Raw genomic sequence first — 20350 nt, 5'->3', positions numbered from 1 at the left:
CCAAAACAAGTTTTTTCTGCTTGTTGCCTGTCCTTAACAGTGGTTTCCTAGCAGCTATTTTACCATGAAGGTCTGCTGGCGTTCTTGAATTTTTTTTGTTTACAGTGCTTACAGATCGGGCTAGGTAGTTTGATTTCTGAACGTGGTGATATCACATGTGAAAATGTGTTTGCCCTTTCCTGATTTCTTATTCTTTTGCAAGGGGGGGATTTGAACTTTTATGGAGGTTTTTTTTCGTATATTTTAAAACTTTTTTTACTTTTTATTGTTCTTATTAGACCTTTTAGGGGATTATAAGCTGTGAGTGTCTGATCACAATTGAGTTACATAGCCTACATGTGCCTGCAAACCGCATCTGCAGTTTAACCATTTAAATGCCAACATCATAATTATGGCAAACCAATGGGTCGTTATGGTAGCTGAGGTCATGCAGAAGGCTCCCATGACTGCTTTGATAGTCCTCCTTTATCTGTGCTGCGTATCACAATATGGCAGTGTAAGGGGTGGGCAGACCCCTTACAAGGAGGCGCAGTTTCCCCCTGAAAACTGTTAATGTTGATGTGATTTAATAAAGATGTTTTATTCTGTTTTAGTGGGTTTCCCCTAGTGGCTGGGTGGGACGGCTGTCCCCACAGCAACAGTGTAGGAGCAAGGTGGAGCCGGCAGCAGAAGGGGGAGGGAGAAAAGGAGTTGTTAAGGAAAAGTTAGAGTCGGAGGCAGTTGAGTCCGGGACGGGAGAGAAGAAGCAGAAGGGGCAGAGTGTGGGAGCTGGGTGAGCAGGAAAGCGAGAGAAAAGAAGAGAAGTGTCCTCAAGCGTGAAGCAGTATTGGTGTGGGTCCAGTCTGTGTTAGCCGAAGTGGGAGCCAGGTGAAGTGGAGTAGCCGGGCACATCCCCACTAGAGGAGACATCCAGAGAAGGTTTTCCCCAGCCGAAAGTTGTGACATCATCTGAGTATTGCCTCTGTCATGAAGAAGTGTACAATAAACATGCCTGCTGGTTCAATTGATCCACGTCTATCAAGTGTTTGTATATCTGACGGCGACATCTGCACCACCACACTCTGCCCCACCAAGACATCTCCTGTCCCAAAAGTGACGGCGGAGCCAGGGGTAAGCCTGCTAGAAAAAGGGGCCACGACTACAACCCCCGAGGCACCCCTGGCACCCCGTTACATGTGGCGTAGTCGGCAGGATCCGGATTATATGCAAAGGGTCCCGATCCAAGAAGATGGGGACCAAGTGGTGCCTAGGGCACAGGATCCGGATTATTGGCGAAGGGTCCCGATCCCATGGTGGGAGGAACAAGTGGTGCCTAAGGCGTTGGACCGGGCACAAGATGGCGGCAAGATGGCCGTCGTCTTTATGGACACAGTGAGCGCGCGAAGAATTGGCGCCAAAAGAAGAGCCTGGGGCTGGCCGGTGAAGAAAAAGAAGTGCGGAGTGCGCCGCTCAAAGAGGGGACCCCAGGATGCTGATGAAGATATGTGAAGTGGGCGGCGTTACAGGAAAAAAGAAGAGCCGCCTTGGCCGGGTCGATGTGATGTGCGAGACTGGGGGTGGAGTATACCCAAGAGCGGGAAAAGAAGGCCCGCCTCCACCTTCTCCAGCATCTCCACTGTCCCCGGCGCCATTGCAAGAAGCGACAGCACAGAGACTGACTCCGAGCAAAATGGAGACTCCGAGAAGACAGCATTCTGCAGTGGGCGCGCTGGTGGCAACCAGCCTGGGCAGAGGACGCCCGAAGCAGACTGCGGCCGCGGAAGGACTTACCCTTGCCCTACCAGCTGTGCCAGAAGGATCGGAGCGGCCCACAAAAGTATCCTGGGTCACTACCTGGGACGCCGCGACCGGTGAGACCTCGACTGAAGTCCGGGCCACCTACACGGCACAGCTACATCCGGGAAACCAAGTCCTGGGAGCTCCAATCCATACAGCAGTTTCGGCCCCGGGAGAGCAACACGCCCGGGAGCTAGAAGAGGACGAGTGGGGATTCTTTTGGGAGCCGGTGAAGCCGACGCCCTTGACGCAGCGAAAGTCCCCATCGCCTGAACCCGATCTGGTGCAGGAGAGATTACTGGCTGAGACCGTAGCCCGCGAAATGATGGCTGGTCCCCTCAGCGACGAGTTTGAACGGCAGTGCACCGTCGGAACCGTAGTTAAATTTAACCAGAAGGAGGGCTATGGATTCATTGAGGATGAAGAGACCGGTGACCATTTCTTCTACAACCGGGTAAACCTGGACACTGAGGGCTTACCACAATGCCTTCATACCTTGTACCCGGGAGAAAAAGTGAGGTTCCGGAGAGAAGTGGGATGCCGGGGCCTGTTTGCCGTGGGAGTGACCCGGATGCCCACTACACAAGAGGCCGCACAATGGCAGCAGGAAATCGAATGGGAAGAGTGCCAATACTGGAGGCGTTCCCAACAGCGACCGGTACTAGCTGAGATTTCCCGGGCGAGAAGCACACTAGCGGTATCACCTGAAGTCATGACCGGACCGAGTGCTGACCCAGAGAAGGGGACCCCGGCGGTGCTGGCAATTCACCAGAGTCTGGTCACACATCCGGTGATCGTCGTGGGCAGCCCACAGCCGTCCCGTTCAGAGACCCCGTCACCCCCGTCGGGGGTCGAAGAGGCAAAACCGGAGGCAGAGGCACCAGAACCACCTGTCAACTACGAACCGTTCCGGAGATTGCGCCGCTTGCCAGGTCAGTCCCTTTCTGATTACGTGAGGGCTCAGCGGGCCGAATGGCAGCGCGCTTACCATCCCGAGTGACCCGTAATGACCGGAGGTGATGGACATGTCCGTGTTAAATACCGGCATTGTTGAAGAGCTGGAAAAGTTCTACTGTTTACAACCTGTTCAAGCTGCTGAGCCCGGAAGGAGCCTGACGCTGGACTGAGCCAGGGGCTCCCTCCGTGTTGTTAAAGAAGACTTTGCTGTTTTGTGTTCCTGCCTTCTAAGACCGGGAGTGCTGCAAAAGCCTCCGGGCAGAAGACCTGCAAAGACCGGGAGTGCTGCAAAAGCCTCCGGGCACACTATCTACTAAGACCGGGAGCTCCCAGGAGGGACTCCGGGCGCCGGACTTGTGCGCCCCTTGCGTGTGCCTTGATGTGGACATGTTTATAGTTTTATAAAAATGATTTTGCTGCTAACTTGTGTTTTTAGGGTCGTGCCTTGCCGGGAGGCTAAGGCTTAAAGAGGGGAGGAATGTAAGGGGTGGGCAGACCCCTTACAAGGAGGCGTAGTTCCCCCCTGAAAACTGTTAATGTTGATGTGATTTAATAAAGATGTTTTATTCTGTTTTAGTGGGTTTCCCCTAGTGGCCGGGTGGGACGGCTGTCCCCACAGCAACAGTGTAGGAGCCAGGTGGAGCCGGCAGCAGAAGGGGGAGGGAGAAAAGGAGTTGTTAAGGAAAAGTTAGAGTCGGAGGCAGTTGAGTCCGGGATGGGAGAGAAGAAGCAGAAGGGGCAGAGTGTGGGAGCTGGGTGAACAGGAAAGCGAGAGAAAATAGAGAAGAAGTGTCCTCAAGTGTGAAGCAGTATTGGTGTGGGTCCAGTCTGTGTTAGCCGAAGTGGGAGCCAGGTGAAGTGGAGTAGCCGGGCACATCCCCACTAGAGGAGACATCCAGAGAAGGTTTTCCCCAGCCGAAAGTTGTGACATCATCTGAGTATTGCCTCTGTCATGAAGAAGTGTACAATAAACATGCCTGCTGGTTCAATTGATCCACGTCTATCAAGTGTTTGTATCTCTGACGGCGACATCTGCACCACCACACTCTGCCCCACCAAGACATCTCCTGTCCCAAAAGTGACGGCGGAGCCAGGGGTAAGCCTGCTAGAAAAAGGGGCCACGACTACAACCCCCGAGGCACCCCTGGCACCCCGTTACAGCAGGACCCCACAGCAATATTTTATTTATTAATTTATTTTTTACACCAACATAGACGCAGACAGTATTTGTTATTGAAAGCAGTCAGACACGCTGAATACAGAGGGTGGAGGCGAGGTTGCAACCAGAGACACTGGGACTGCTGGTGAAGATAATGAGCAGCCCAGGAAGTAGAGTGAGCGGCTCCAGAAGCAGTATTTAGTTGCGAGGAGACTGGTAAATATGAAGCGCTTGCTCCAATCCCCCTATCCTTTCTACCACCATTTGTAAGCGCCTGATTCGGGTTTACATAGACTTATATGAGGACTGGTGTCCGGCCAAATATCCGGGATCAATACTGGGCCGAACCGTTTTTTTTTTATTTAAACCTGGTTGGACCTGCCAATCCCAGGTATCTGCGGGTCCACCCATCACTAGTGACATTGTATTCAACATACATGACCAGTCAGCTTAAGAAAAATGGAAACATCAGTCTATGGTGTCTGCTGTAGTGATACATGTGAAATCTGTATTTTTTTTTACTTTTTAAAATGCTTGCACAGGGTTAAAGCTTTGAAATAAACCTGTCACACCCAGAAATATAATTTACCTGGAGATATGGGGGTTAATCTCAAGGTATATAGAGTATATCCTCCCTGTTGCGGTGCAAAGAGAGACTACAGTCATCACTCACTATACGGTAAGCACAGTGTAATTACTCCCCTGCACTTTGATTGGCAGCCTGCTCAGTACATACACACTGAGGAGCTGACTGTCAAAGTACCCAGAGCGATTACAGTCATACACTGTATAGTGAGCGGTCACTATAATGTCTCCCTGCACTGCTCCTATGACTGGATGCGAGCAGTTACAGGGTGGATATAAGGTCATTTTCTACCTCTAGCTGCTGCTCCTGTAAGATAGTCTAACATGATTCTAACAAATAGCATTTCTGGAAGTGGCAGGTTCCTTTTAATCATCTTTCCACCCAACTAAACCTTAACCATATCTTTGACAAGCTAAATCTTACTTAGCATCTTTTGCTCTCTGGGTGAGTTTTTTCACTTCTTCCAATTGTTTCTGCAAATTAATTTTGTTTTTCTTGTAATCATCACAAGATGACTTAATCTTGTTTAACATATTAATTAAATCATAAGGAGCAGCTGGAAGTTTAATAGCAAGAATTGCACTGGCTATTTTCTCTATTTCTTCTGCACTTACAGTACCATCTGAAAAGAGAACAACATAAGGTCAGTACATTATAGCATTTTCTTATTTTATATTCATTATATGTTTTATCAAAATATTCACCAAATAGGCTTTTTCAACGAGACTACACTGAATCTGAAACCTATACTTTTCCTAGATCTTCATGCTCTTCTATAACAGAAATTATGACATACATTCCCACTTTATCTACAGGGTATCCCCTCTCTGCACACATAGGAATCGTATTAACTATAATTTTGTATGAATGGTTTTCCAATAAATTGGATGAAAACATTAATTTCACCAAAGACTCTGTGCTGTTCAGCGATGAAGCTTAGTTTTATGTGAATGGTGAGGGTCAGGCTACTTTCACACCTCCGGTTTTTGCTATGCGGCACAATCCGGCACTTTGCAGGAAAATCGCAACCGTTTTTTTTTGCTGCCGGTTGCGATTTTCCTGCATAGACTTTAATTAGTGCCGCATTGTGCCGCATGGCCTTGCGTTCCGACCGGTTTTTGCCGCATGCGGCAGATTTAGCCGATGCGGCGGCCGGATGGAACGTTGCCTGGCACGTTTTTTTGTGCGGCAAAAAAAAACCGCATCGCGCCGCATTCGGCCGATGCGGCGCATTTTTCAATGCATGCCTATGGCAGCCGGATGTGGCGCGATGCGGCAATAACCGCATCCGGCCGCCGCATGCGGTTTTTGCCACTGCGCATGCTCAGTAGCATGCCGCAAGCGGCAAAAACCGGACTGGCCACACAGGAAAAACTTATGCAAAGGATGCGGTGTTTTCACCGCATCCATTGCATAGCTTGCACAGCCGGATTGAGCCGCAGAGCTCAAGCCGGATGTGTGAAAGTAGCCTCACAGACAGAATGTTCCATACTTTTTGCAAAGCATTTTGTTGACTATGCAAAATAGCAAGGCGCACAAAAAGTTATGGTGTGGTTTGTGGAAAGCTCATGTGTTGGGACCATTCTTGTTCAATGAACATTTAACTGGTGAGACTATCTCATGACGTTAAAAGATCAATTAATGCCCCAACTTAAAAGTTTAGGTGAAGGACTTTATGAATGGTTCCATCATGATGGCGCCACTGGAAATTTTGTCACAGTGGTAAGAGATCAGCTGAATGCCAATTTCCATAACACTATAACACTATTGGAAGACGTGGTCATATGGAGTTGTCTCCTCGCTCATCTGACCTTAGCCCACATAACTTCTTTTTCTGGGGTATGCTAAAGAAAAAGGTGTATGCAAAGAAAATCAGAGATGTAACTCACTTGATTGAGCGCATTAAGAGTGAATGTGCTAAATTGATGGCAATGTGGATTTATTACATCAAGTTTCCGTGAATTTTGCAAAGCATATCAATCTTTGCATAGCAAATGATGAAAACCATATTGAAGGCGTTATTTAATATTCCAATTGAATAAAATGTTACATTTTATTTCTTGAAAATATGTACCTTGGCCTATGTGTCCAGACTTTAGGGACCCTCTTTAGTTTAAATTCTAAATTGTATAACAATTATGAAATAAAGTTAATTTTTGCATATTAGTCTTAACAATATTGGCTAATGAATGTAAAAATGCCATTGAGGTAGGAGAATTGCACACTTCTCTTACTTTTTTTAATCTAGACTTCTTAATAACTGTCTAATACATAAATTGTAAAAATTTAATTTTTATCAATGCAGATCTGTCATCGGATTTCACAATACAAACCCTCATACATTAATAAATAAATCCTGCACACCTGATGACATCGGTGGCATAGTGGCACATATAATGCTTACATATCTGTATTACTAAAAGCACCATAGTACATGAACAATAGCTGTACATGTATCCAAAAATTGTAGGTTAAGTATGGCCCATTGTAGGCTCTGTAATACAGCATTGTACATGAGACTTTAATTTAAAACTGCTATGAAGACTAGTAATACTATAGAATTATTTAAGCAATTAGTAAAAATGTAACTGTTTGTATTAGGTAATTCTTACCAACTTCCTTTGGCGTCTTGCCTCCACTTTTTCTCCTGCATTGGTGGACAGGTACGCTGTCTATAGGTAAAAAAATCAGTGAAAAATGTTATTAAATGCATACTTACTAATAAAGTAATAAAATTAATTTACCTAAAGAATATTGCCTAATCTCCTGTCCGAAAAGAACAAGTTTTCTGCATAATGTAGAAAGCGGAAAAGGTTTGTGAATCTCTGCGCTGCTGCGTTGAGCACATAAAGGGGCCAATACACATGGATGCCAAAGGGAATGTGGTTTTAATCGACGTGCTTGAAAGGGATTTCACGTCTTCCTCAGGATACAACAGTATTACATACATTGTAGTGCAGAATCCATATATACAGATAGCTTGGTTGAAAATAGCGCCAATTGAGGTCACATGAGTATCACGGATCAAAGTGCAGGATGATGTAACAACCACATGATGATATCATATCCTAAACACTGGAAACACCCCACAAGTGACCCCATTTTGGTCACTAGACCCCTTAGGGAATTTATAAAGATTTGTGGTGTGCAACTTGAACACACAGGTGCTTCCCATAATTTTATAAGTTTGAGCCGTGAAAATAAAAAAATTTTCTCACAAAATATTTTCACCCCAAATTTTCTATTTTAACAAGTATAACAGGAAAAAATGCACCATGCAATTTCTTGTGACATTTCTCCTGAGTACACCGGTACCTCATATGTAGTGGAAAACTATTGTTTGGGCACACTGCATAGCTTGGAAGGGAAGGAGCGCTATTTGAATATTGGAGAGCCATTTGACTGTAATAAATGGGTGATGCCATGTTACATTTGAAGAACCCCTGAGTCCTGACACTCGAAAACAGCAGAAGTCCCCATAAGTAAACCTATTTTAGAGATTACAGCTCTCAATGAAATAATCTTGTGGTGTATTGAGAAATTTTTAAAATGTTAGAATTCTTTGAATTGCATAACACTAGGTATAAAAATAAAAAAATACATTTTTTTTTCCACCAAATTGTAGCTTTGGCTTCAAAGTTTTAATTTTTTAAAAAGGGTAATAGGAGAAAATTATGACTGTATAGTACTGTTTTCTGCACAACAGTGCTTGGGAAGGAAGGAGTGCCATTTAATTTTTGGAACACAGATTTTCCTAAAATAGTTTGAGAACTCCATTTGCAGAGCACAAAAATGCCAGAATAGGAGAAAACCCCCACAGGCAGTGAACTAAGGTCACCCCATATACTCACTGCAGGTAACAGCAGGCCACACAGTAATGTGATGAGTGGTGGCATCACTAGTAACTCCCTCTCCCAGCCTCTTAATGCTGCCATGGCTTTTGATCAAAGCATTTAGGGGTTAAACAGCCAGAGTAGGCACAGGTACCACTACTGGATGTGAGAGCCGGGACTCAGCTGTCACATAAGCTGAGCTCCCAGTTGGTGATGGCAAGAGTACAACTTCTGTGCCATGCATGATCACCAGGACATACGGCTATGTCCAAGGTCGAGAAGGCATCGCAAATAAGATGTACTGGAATGTCCAAGTTCATGAAGGGGTTGAATGCATATTATTGGGATTTTATATGTTATTCCAGCACAAAGTAGCAAGTATTTGTGATGTGTAAAGGAAATTATACATTGTATTTGAAATAGTACTAAAACTTTGTGTTTGTATAGCAAAGAATATCCCAATAACGTTTGTAGGTGTAATATGAAAAAATGTGCAAAATGTTTACGGAGTATGAATATTTTTTCAAGGCACTGTAACTGAGAGCTTCTAGAAAACTTTGGTTTTCAGTCTTATTGAATGACATCAATTTCCATACATTTTTAGAGCATTGTTTTTATGTATTTTTGCACTCTTGTACTTCACATATCATATCTATTGAATAGCTAATACATTATTTGTTCACAGATGCATATTGTTTTTGGCAGTTTCATAATGATTTGTAACACTGACCAATAACAGCTTCCATGAGTATGTGAAATAAAGCACTCACTAGCCAGGTTTCCTCTGTTTGCATAACGTGCTCCTATTTGGATAGCTATACCAGGTGAAGGATGTGGGGAAATTTAAGTTTCAATATATTATTAACTAAATATAATTATTACTTTAATTGAATATATAAAGTAAAAAGAAAAAATGATGAAATAAAACACAACCCATTATTTAGCAATATCCAATGTGGTGGAGGGGCAGTGCTGCCATTTGACTTATCTGTCTTGGGCACCAATATACTTTGTCCCAGACCAGCTAGTATCAATTCTATAGGGGAGAAATGAAAATAAGTTTGCATACGCTGTTCACTATCTTAGCAGAGTGCTAGCCAATAATGTACATAAAACTACCGTACTACTTATGTGAAAGATGCAGAAAGGTAAAAAACAACCAAAATCTGTTTGAAACTATTAGTTGTCTGTACTAGCTAAATTAGAATTGTAGAAATGTAGGTGATCGAAACAAGACTGCATATTTCCCCATTTAACCTGCCACTCGATTTATGCTGCCCAAACAATAGCCAGCATGAAATAGAGCCTGGTTTAAAGATGGCAGCCAGATTGAGTCAAGAGAGGGGTTCCCTATAAGGGTTATTCAGATTTATTTTCTGATATACCTTTTTATTAGTTCCTTTCACTCTTTAAGATTTATTCTGTTAGATAATGAAAAGAAAACTTAATTGTTTACTTTTAAAGAATAACAATCTTTTCTTGTGATGTGATTGTCTAATAAACGTACTGCAATAAACCCTACAATCATCACCATTATCATTTCAGGATTTTCTTTTATTACTCTGATACAATTTTTAATCAATTTTTATTCACTTTTGTAATTTGTACCAGACAATAACTTTAAATATATTATTATTTTGGATGTAATCCCATAATGCACTTTATTGTGTTATTTGTGTCTGCTACAAACACTACAGCAATACAGAAGGACATGCCTTATACAGATACTGTATGTACAATACATCATTGCAGTTTATTAGTAAAGAAGATGTGATGTAACTGACAAAGAAAAAAAGCCACGTAAGGCTGCTTTCACACCTCCGGTTTCTGCAATGCGGCACAATCCGGCACTTTGCAGGAAAATCGCAACCGTTTTTTTTTGCTGCCGGTTGCGTTTTTCCTGCATAGCATTTAATTAGTGCCGCGTTGTGCCGCATGGCCTTGCGTTCCATCCGGTTTTTGCCGCATGCGGCAGATTTAGCCGATGCGGCGGCCAGATTGAACGTTGCCTGGCACGTTTTTTCATGCGGCAAAAAAACCCGCATTGCGCCGCATCCCGCCGATGCAACGCATTTTTCAATGCATGCCTATGGCGGCCGGATGCGGCAAAAACCGCATCCGGCCGCCGCATGCGGTTTTTGCCATTGCGCATGCTCAGTAGCATGCCGCAAGCGGCAAAAACCGGACGGGCCGCATGGGAAAAACTTATGCAAAGGATGCGGTGTTTTCACCGCATCCGTTGCATAGCTTGCACAGCCGGATTGAGCCGCACTGCTCAAGCCGGATGTGTGAAAGCAGCCTAATAGTTACTCCGAACTACATAGAAATTGAAACTGTAAAATTAAATTTAGAAGTAATCACATGCTTTAAAAACTTTGAATAAAATAGATGGCTGACATATTGTCATATAAGCATAATAAGAAAATATATACCGTATTTTTCGGACTATAAGATGCACCGGACTATAAGACGCACCCTTGTTTTAGAGGAGGAAAAAATAGAAAAAAATTGAAGTAAAAAAATGTGGTCATGACACACTGTTATGTGGGGGGTGGGTCTGCTGCTGACACTGTTATGGAGGTAATAATATCCCCAAATTCTGTACTCATATCCCCCATTCTGGGCCCCTTCCAGGTATATATGGCCCCCATCATGGAATATGTATGTTCCCCATCCTTATATGCGTGATCCTCCAACCTGGTGTGTGTATGTGTGTGTGTAAATAAATATATATATGATCCAACCCCATCCAGGTGTACATTAATGCCTTTATACACTATATTTATTTATTACCTTAATTTTACAGATGTGATGTCACCTAGCTTTCAGTTTGGTCCTGCCTCTGCAGTACAAACAAAGTCTCCCATATCTCTAGAGGACCTGCAGTGATGTAATGAAGAGGCGGGGCATTGTGCTGTTCTGTGCTGCTGTGACCCACCCCTCTTCATTACATCACTGCAGGTCCTGCTGTAATGGGAGACTTTGTTTCTAGTTCAGCAATGTGAGCACTCAGCACAGAGACTGCAGGCTGTGCTGTGATGGTATGCCGTGCTCTGGCCCGGGCACTGCTGTGATTTGCACTTCCTCTGGGCCAGACATGACTGCAGCGGCCCCCTGCTCCTGCCTCCTAAACAGCTGACACACAGTCTCCGCAGCTGCAGCAGGAAGCCGGCGGCTGTAGCATCCATGTGTGTCCGCTGTTTTAATTAAACAGGTATTGATTTGCTGCTCCTCACACCTGCTTCTAGTCACTGACTAAAGACCGTGGAGAGAGGTGGGCGGGGAGCAGCTAATGAATATTAGTTAACTTTAAACAGCGGGCACACGTGGTTTCTCCAGCCGCCGGCTTGCGGCAGCAGCGACCCTCCCTGCCTCCTGTGATCCCACTCCACAGCCGCTCCTTCCCACTCCACAGCCGCTCCTTCCCACTCCATAGCCGTGCCTCCCACTCCACAGACGCTGCCTCGGACTATAAGATGCATCCCACACTTTCCTCCCAAATTTGGAGGAAAAAAAGTGCGTATTACAGTCCGAAAAATATGGTAGTTCAAATTAAGACTATATGAGATACTATACATGACACCTACCCAACAGAAAATCTCTAACATTCTTTATTAGCTCTTTGGAGCGATTTTTGTCTGCTTCTATTCGACTCATTGCTTTGCTTAGTGTTTTATTCAGTCGGGCAGCTTTCAACTTTGTGTCTTCTGCTAACTGTCTGATATTCGCGATCTGAAACCAAATAAAAATTCTTTCACAAACTGTTCTTCTCTATATATATATATATATATATATATATATATATATATATATATATATCTATCTAAAACAATCAGCAGCTACATTAGAAAAATGATCTTTTCAGTTGTTTACTAATAGATATTAGGCGATATTGTTCACACTTTGGCTTTTAAACATAAGGGGTTACCAATTTAGATGACCCTGGCCATAGCTACCGTACTTGTTCCCATTAACAAGAAAATGTTAAGGGTTAATGTTAAGGATTAATGTTAAGGGTTAATGTTAAGAAAGATGTAGGCATTTTTTTTTATTTATGGGGTAATACTGGAGCCTAATATTCATTTTCCCTGCAGGAAAAAAAAAGTTTTATAGTACTGACTAATTAAAGCTCCATAAAGGCATTGCTGCTTTGTGATCTCATTAAATGTGAAAATCGGTTGTGCTAATTAAAGAACTCATTTACTTGCATCTAGAAATGTGTTGCTACTTTTGATTACAGTATTAATTTTCTGGAAGCTTAGAAGCAGGGAGAAGAGAAATCCATACACCATATAACAGTTTTCCTTGTTCATCCAAGTACCGGTTTGTCACATTGGTAATGTTGAAAGATATGCCATTAGTAGTGTATTTTGCCACCAAGCTAACCCGAGATGGACAGGTTTCAACACTCATACACACGGGTAATGGAAAAGGGAAAGACCCTAGCCACACAAATTAAGGGCCATTTACACGCTGCAACATCGCTAACGATATATCGTCGGGGTCACGGTGTTTGTGACGCACATCCGGCGTCGTTAGCGACGTCACAGCATGTAACACGTATGAGCGACCTTAAACGATCGCAAAAGAGGCAAAAATCGTTGGTATGTGAGACATCGTTCACTTACCATAAATCGTTGCCTTTTCACTAGCGAGGTTGTTTTTCGTACCTGTGGCAGCACACATCGCTATGTGTGACACCGCAGGAACGAGCAACAACCTCGTACCTGCGGCCAGCCGCAATGAGGAAGGAAGGAGGTGGGTGGGATGTTCATCCCGCTCATCTCTGCCCCTCCGCTTCTATTGGATGGCTGCCGTGTGACGTCGCTGTGATGCTGCACGAACCGCCCCCTTAGAAAGGCGGCGGATCGCCGGCCAGAGCGACGTCGCAGGGAAGGTAAGTCCATGTGACGGGTGTTAGCGATGTTGTGCGCCACGGGCAGCGATTTATCCGTGATGCACAACCGACGGTGGCGGGTACGCTTGCTAGCGATATCGGTACTGATATCGCAGCGTGTTAGGTACCCTTAACTGCACCACTTCAGACCTGGCTTTCTAAAAGGCAGTTAAGGGGTTTCTCGTGCCTCCTGAAGCATTAGAGTGGAGGTCACCACACACAGCCTACAAGGGGAAAGGAAGGTGTGCAGGAACAAACAGAAACCTAGTGTAAGATAAGCTGAAACAAGTTCAAATAAGTTGAAAGTTTAGGGGCAGGAAAGGAAACACACCATCTCACAGCAAACACTCAACTAGTGTTTACTTTAAAGATGAATCACTTAAATGAAGGGCTGGAACGCCCAGAAACATGTCCACATAGAAATATAGCCATCAAAGAAGTGTAGTAACAGGGGAGCATATATAACCCAACCCAGATTGGTCGAAAAGGAAGATTAAAAGCTGTAGCGATATAATCAGATTTGTAACATGGAACATTTGAACCATGAACCAAGGGAAAACTTGACACCAAAGCTGCAAGTTGCCTACTTTGGACACATCATACGAAGATAGCAACCACTGGAGATGGACATTTGGTTGGAAGAAAAGAAGAAATGAAACAAAGAGGAAGACCTGCAACTTGATGACTTGATACACTTAAATAACAGCAGAGAAGACCGTGGCAGACCTATTTAGACTAGTGCAAGATCAATTTTCTTACAAAACGTTCATCCATCAAGTCGTCATGGCTCGAGATTGAGACAAAGGCAGATAAAAAAAGAACCATTTTAGTTATTTTGTAGGTGTCTTCATCATTAAAAAATGTGTTCACTAGTATTTTTTTTCTGTCACTAGCATATTGGCACTGAAGACTCCTATATAATTTCTAAGTAAGCAAATGTAACAAATAGGCCCCAATTCACTGAAGTATTTATACTAGTTCTGCCTAAAACCCTTTGAAAAGTCACCAAATTTTCAAGCAGCACAAAACTGAGCAAAAACTTTGAAACTTTTCATGTTTTCATGGTTGTTTTGGGTAGATCCAAAAATGGGTGGAGGTGTGGAGAAACCAAAGCACAATACATGGCTATACCTGCCTGCCAAATTCTTCTATGACTAGAGTACAACTTCTGGCAAGGCGCACATAGGTGACTCCACAAATAAGAACTGTTAAACTCATTTTGTGGCATGTCTCTCTTAATGGATTTGGTAGATTTTATTCTTGAACACCATTAAGACATGTACAGTTAGGTCCAGAAATATTTGGACAGTGACACAATTTTCGCGAGTTGGGCTCTGCATGCCACCACATTGGATTTGAAATGAAACCTCTACAACAGAATTCAAGTGCAGATTGTAACGTTTAATTTGAAGGTTTGAACAAAAATATCTGATAGAAATTGTAGGAATTCTACACATTTCTTTACAAACACTCCACATTTTAGGAGGTCAAAAGTAATTGGACAAATAAACCAAACCCAAACAAAATATTTTTATTTTCAATATTTTGTTGCGAATCCTTTGGAGGCAATCACTGCCTTAAGTCTGGAACCCATGGACATCACCAAACACTGGGTTTCCTCCTTCTTAATTCTTTGCCAGGCCTTTACAGCCGCAGCCTTCAGGTCTTGCTTGTTTGTGGGTCTTTCCGTCTTAAGTCTGGATTTGAGCAAGTGAAATGCATGCTCAATTGGGTTAAGATCTGGTGATTGACTTGGCCATTGCAGAATGTTCCACTTTTTTGCACTCATGAACTCTTTGGTAGCTTTGGCTGTATATTTGCTGTTATGTTATCAATAAACACAAGTGACCCAGTGCCATTGAAAGCCATGCATGCCCATGCCATCACGTTGCCTCCACCATGTTTTACAGAGGATGTGGTGTGCCTTGGATCATGTGCCGTTCCCTTTCTTCTCCAAACTTTTTTCTTCCCAACATTCTGGTGCAGGTTGATCTTTGTCTCATCTGTCCATAGAATACTTTTCCAGAACTGAGCTGGCTTCATGAGGTGTTTTTCAGCAAATTTAACTCTGGCCTGTCTATTTTTGGAATTGATGAATGGTTTGCATCTAGATGTGAACCCTTTGTATTTACTTTCATGGAGTCTTCTCTTTACTGTTGACTTAGAGACAGATACACCTACTTCACTGAGAGTGTTCTGGACTTCAGTTGATGTTGTGAATGGGTTCTTCTTCACCAAAGAAAGTATGCGGCGATCATCCACCACTGTTGTCATCCGTGGACGCCCAGGCCTTTTTGAGTTCCCAAGCTCACCAGTCAATTCCTTTTTTCTCAGAATGTACCCGACTGTTGATTTTGCTACTCCAAGCATGTCTGCTATCTCTCTGATGGATTTTTTCTTTTATTTCAGCCTCAGGATGTTCTGCTTCACCTCAATTGAGAGTTCCTTAGACCGCATGTTGTCTGGTCACAGCAACAGCTTCCAAATGCAAAACCACACACCTGTAATCAACCCCAGATCTTTTAACTACTTCATTGATTACAGGTTAACGAAGGAGACGCCTTCAGAGTTAATTGCAGCCCTTAGAGTCCCTTGTCCAATTACTTTTGGTCCCTTGAAAAAGAGGAGGCTATGCATTACAGAGCTATGATTCCTAAACCCTTTCTCCGATTTGGATGTGAAAACTCTCATATTGCAGCTGGGAGTGTGCACTTTCAGCCCATATTATATATATAATTGTATTTCTGAACATGTTTTTGCAAACAGCTAAAATAACAAAACTTGTGTCACTGTCCAAATATTTCTGGACCTAACTGTATATGAATAATACTGTATTATGTATGTATGTATGTATGTATGTATGTATACAGTCTTATTGAATCGGAACCAACAATCCTACTGTGAAGTCTTAAACATCTCACTATTGGAAACATGGACAGAATTATAGGGGATGCAGAGGTTGCACAGGGGGCCAAGGACTTAAGGGACCCCAATGTCCCTAAGCCACATATGAAAACACAAGTATAATAAATTGCACATGGTAGGTGGTGGGGCTTGTTACAAATTTGGCACTGGAGCATAGGATCTACTATCTCTAATTGGAAACAACACATATGGGCCAGTAATATTATACATAACAAGGCAAGGTCGTTTTTGGGTTGTCATATGTTTATTTCTCTATAATGATGACTACATCTCTGAAGTAAATTTTTCATCTTTACACTAATATATTCTCATTTTTATCTATAGAATACCCCCTCAGTTCAAACACAAGATATGTTTTGTTTTTGCTCAATTTTTGTATTTACCTGTTTCTCAGCTTCATATAAGTGAATTGCAACTCTCTTTAACTTAGTATCGGTTTCATTTGCTTTACTTAACCCATCTTTGGCCACTTGAATAGCTCCATTGCAATTAGGTCCACCACATTTCCTTTTTCCGAATTTATCTCGACATAAAGCCCCACCACATGGTGCACGATCACATGGAAAGTCCCAGACTGTTCCACAAACCTATAGAAGAAAATGATGTTTAGTTTCTCCAATATAGATACATTTCATGAAATAACATTGTTTTTTTTGTTTTTTTTTTTAGTATGAATTCATGGTTTATAACGGCGATATGTATAGTTAAAAAAAACAAAAATCAAGTAAAACACAAAACAAAAATTTAGTAGAGGCTGATTATTTCTTTCTTTCATTGTTATCATGGTCAAAGCCATTTCTGAGGTAATTAATGCTAGGAAGAGCTATATTGGTTTTATAATGCTAAATAGGGTTCCTCTTTTTCTTTAGTAACTTATAATTTATACATCTTATAACACAAACATCCATAATCTCACATAATAAAGGTTAGATATACAGAAAGAAAAAGAAAGAAAGAAAGAAGGAAAGAAATAAAGAAAGAAAGAAAGAAAAAAAATAAAGAAAGAAAGAAAGATAGAAAAAGAAAAAGAAAGAATGATAATGTAAGATGGCTGCTAGACATGTAGTCGACGAAAGATATGCATCACAGAGGTGGTTATCCTCTGTGATGCAAGCCTGGATGCAAGCTCTAGTGCATCTAGTACTAAAAGAGTTATTGGGGCACGTCAGTACCGGATTTTACGAGCAACCGGAGAGATGGGCAGGTCTGGCTGTTCACATAGCCCACCCAAAGGCATGGTACAGAAAAAATAGAGACCAGTAGTCTCATATACTGTCTGTGTGTGTAGGTTGCTACACCTCCAGTGGGACATCTGTATTAAGGAAAACGTGCCTTAGCATGAGTAGGCAATCTCACAAATGAATGGACTATTTATATTCTTTGTTTGAATCTTTTGGCCAGAGAAAGTCTTTATTTATGTTTTTTGTGAAGTGGTTTATGCAGACTGAAAACCAGCTGGTGAAATAGTTCATGTCTCTACCTCTGCAAATGGCTGAGGGAGAAGTCTTTTCCCAACTGGTGGAAACTGCAGGCAGCTTCCTAGGCAACATATGGTACAAAAATGGCTGCAGCTGCAGTTCTCCACTCCAGCACAGATGGTGCAGCAGGTGATAATGGACTGGTTTGTCCACTCCCTTAAAAAAACTGGTACAAACATGGGTTGCCCAGGGAAATCCCCGGAATGCAGATGACCTGGTTTGACTCTTGGAGAGGAATCAGGTGATACAGGGTTCCTTGGGGAAACAATTGGACTTGCCATCTGGGGTGTCCAAAAGAGGTCAGATACCCAAAAGAAGGGGTTTAGAGCAAAAAATGGGGGCCTGTAAAGGTCAAAGCCGAGGCTGCGATAGTGCTAAAGGCCTCAACTATGTACATAATTTGCTGGAGGTGTCAGGGCCCAGGTCATTCAGCCGCCCACCAAGCCGTCAACCAAGCCTAAGTACTGTAACCTGGGTCATTGGTGTTCTTATTATGCATATCTGTCCTTTAAAGTGGACCTTTTAAACTCAGCGAGGGGCTGCAGGCATGTCTCATGGCATGCAAGTCAACAGACTGCTAGACTCAGAGAGTATGGTGAATGTGGTGAGGGCCACACTCCCTCTCCGACTGATTCCTGGTAAGAAGATCAGCATCCGCTGCATCCATAGGGACACTAAAGACTATATTGTGACCAGAGTGGTCATTGAGATGACCCAGGATATTAAATCCCATGGTGTTGGCATGGTCCAGGACTTATTGCAAACAATCATAATACGCTGTGATTTTGTCTTGTTCTGGTACTTATGGAGGAAGGTGGGAATACCCATTGGCTCTTATAAGAGTTGGTTCGCCCTTGAGCGGTCCCCACCGCAGCCTGAATCTGATGGGTTTCCCTTCTGTGTGCTTGATGCCAACATCCCTGAGCTAGGGGTGACCAGCCAGGGGGAATATTGGTGCTGCCCTACTTAGGCCTTTAATAATGTAATGATCCCAAACAGGGAAGCTCAAGCGCTTGGGCTAACACCAGATGTACACATTTTGTAGTAAATGGGTGTTTATTGTATTGCGTGACTAAGCAAAGAGAGGAGACGGTAGTGCAGCTGTCAGTACTGGGCCATATAGGCATAGGGTGTTGGACATGGCCCATTTGCTTGTCTTGGGTGGCCATCTGGAAGTAGACAGAACTCAAGAATGGGTCTCTCGCAGGTTTGACTTGTACAGATATCACTAAGAGCTAGTAAGTTATTGTAATTCCTGTCCACCTACCAACTAAACGCTCCTACTTCTCTCTTACGTAGTCCCTTAGTGCCGTTGCCCATTATAGATCTGCCATTTGAACAAATTACCATGGATCTAGTGGGACCGCTGATCAAGTCTGAATAAGGAAATCAATATATACTGGTGATCCTAGACTATGCGACACAGTACCCCTGAGAAACTTCTCCACAGAAGCATAGTGTCATGGGTGTGTAATGGTTGACAGACAACCCTTTGGTGTTCGACTGAAAAAGGTCACTGCATTTAGCTGCACAAACTGCTCCATCATATTCCATATTCTTTCTTCCTTGGTGTGACTGGAGTTTTGTGTATTTCCCCTATTAGGGTTAACTCTTTCCCTTTTGCATGCTCTAGATATTTTGGCAGTTCACCTGCAGATCCTTATTCCCACTCCCTGTGTCTGTATATACCTGGATTTTCCTTAGTATGTTGCCGGTGATAGAGTTTACTCCTATGCATTTGGCTTGAAATGTCCTGTCATAACATGTTGTATGTTGCTGTCATTCTCCCAAAGTCGTCTTGTAGCTAAGTTGTCCATTTGCATTCCACTCTTTGTTTTCCCTCTGGTATTCTTTAGGCTTCTTAGTTGGGTTGACTAGTGCTGTTTTCAGGATTAGCCAGGGCCTAGATATCCTGATCGGTGTATAGGTATAGAACCTTATCTAGGAATTTCAGGGGAACCCGGGGCCAGTGTTAGGTTTTACTAGGGATCACCATCTTCCCCCTTCCTTGAAGAAAGGGTTTTCCACTGATCTACGTCTGTTAGCTGCACATGTCTGCTGATCAGATGTGTTTGATATCTATGAATGCGTACGGACCTGGGGAATCATACAAGAAGTGTATAGGAAAGGAGGGCACAATCCTACCAAATGGGATCTCTTATGGCAAAATAGACGAATCACATCAAAACCAGAAGAGAAAGAGAAACCATATAACAAGGATCACCATTTAAGTATAAAAAAAATATAGAAATCTTTGAGGTATGTTGACACACAAAAAACATACAAAAATTAAAAACAATTAAAATGCATCAAAATGCTGACTAGGCATCCCTAAGGCAAAAATATATAGAAACCTGGAAATAAGTTATTACAATATGCATTGGTAACCTTTGAAAAAATAGGTACTATTGGACAAAACCTCAAAATTCCCAAAATGAATAATTAAGGACTCCCCATTTGTTGCACAAAAAATACAAGGCAACCTGGAACAATAATTACTGCTTGCTATTTAACAATACTGGTGTAACCTATAAACAAAGAAAAAGGGATCGATAAGGTATATCCTACAGTAATAAATGCACACACCCTTGATATATACCATTTGTGAGCCATAAATACCGAGTAAGGTGTAAAAAGGTTTCTGTCAAGGAAATGACATGAGTAATGTGCTGATGCTAGAGCATCAAAGTTTACCACACATACAACTTAGGAGCCTGGGACTGCCTGCCCTATTGACTG

At 42.9% G+C, this 20350-nt stretch overlaps 1 protein-coding gene across 1 annotated transcript in view; it reads right to left on the bottom strand.

Annotated features, from left to right (window-relative positions):
- Positions 1-20350, bottom strand: part of LAMB4 (laminin subunit beta 4) — a 225831-nt gene that overhangs the window by 34645 nt on the left and 170836 nt on the right. Inside the window, exons 28-31 of the mRNA XM_075343475.1 lie at positions 16517-16720; positions 11899-12043; positions 7091-7150; positions 4902-5100 (exon numbers count right to left, since the gene is read on the bottom strand). Coding sequence (XP_075199590.1) covers positions 4902-5100; positions 7091-7150; positions 11899-12043; positions 16517-16720 — 608 coding nt within the window. The remainder of the gene's footprint in view (positions 1-4901; positions 5101-7090; positions 7151-11898; positions 12044-16516; positions 16721-20350) is intronic.

The sequence above is a fragment of the Anomaloglossus baeobatrachus genome, chromosome 4 (assembly GCF_048569485.1).
Source record: "Anomaloglossus baeobatrachus isolate aAnoBae1 chromosome 4, aAnoBae1.hap1, whole genome shotgun sequence".
NCBI lineage: Eukaryota > Metazoa > Chordata > Amphibia > Anura > Aromobatidae > Anomaloglossus > Anomaloglossus baeobatrachus.
The sequence above is the reverse complement of the archived record's forward strand: the minus strand, read 5'-3'. Positions and strand labels throughout refer to the sequence as shown.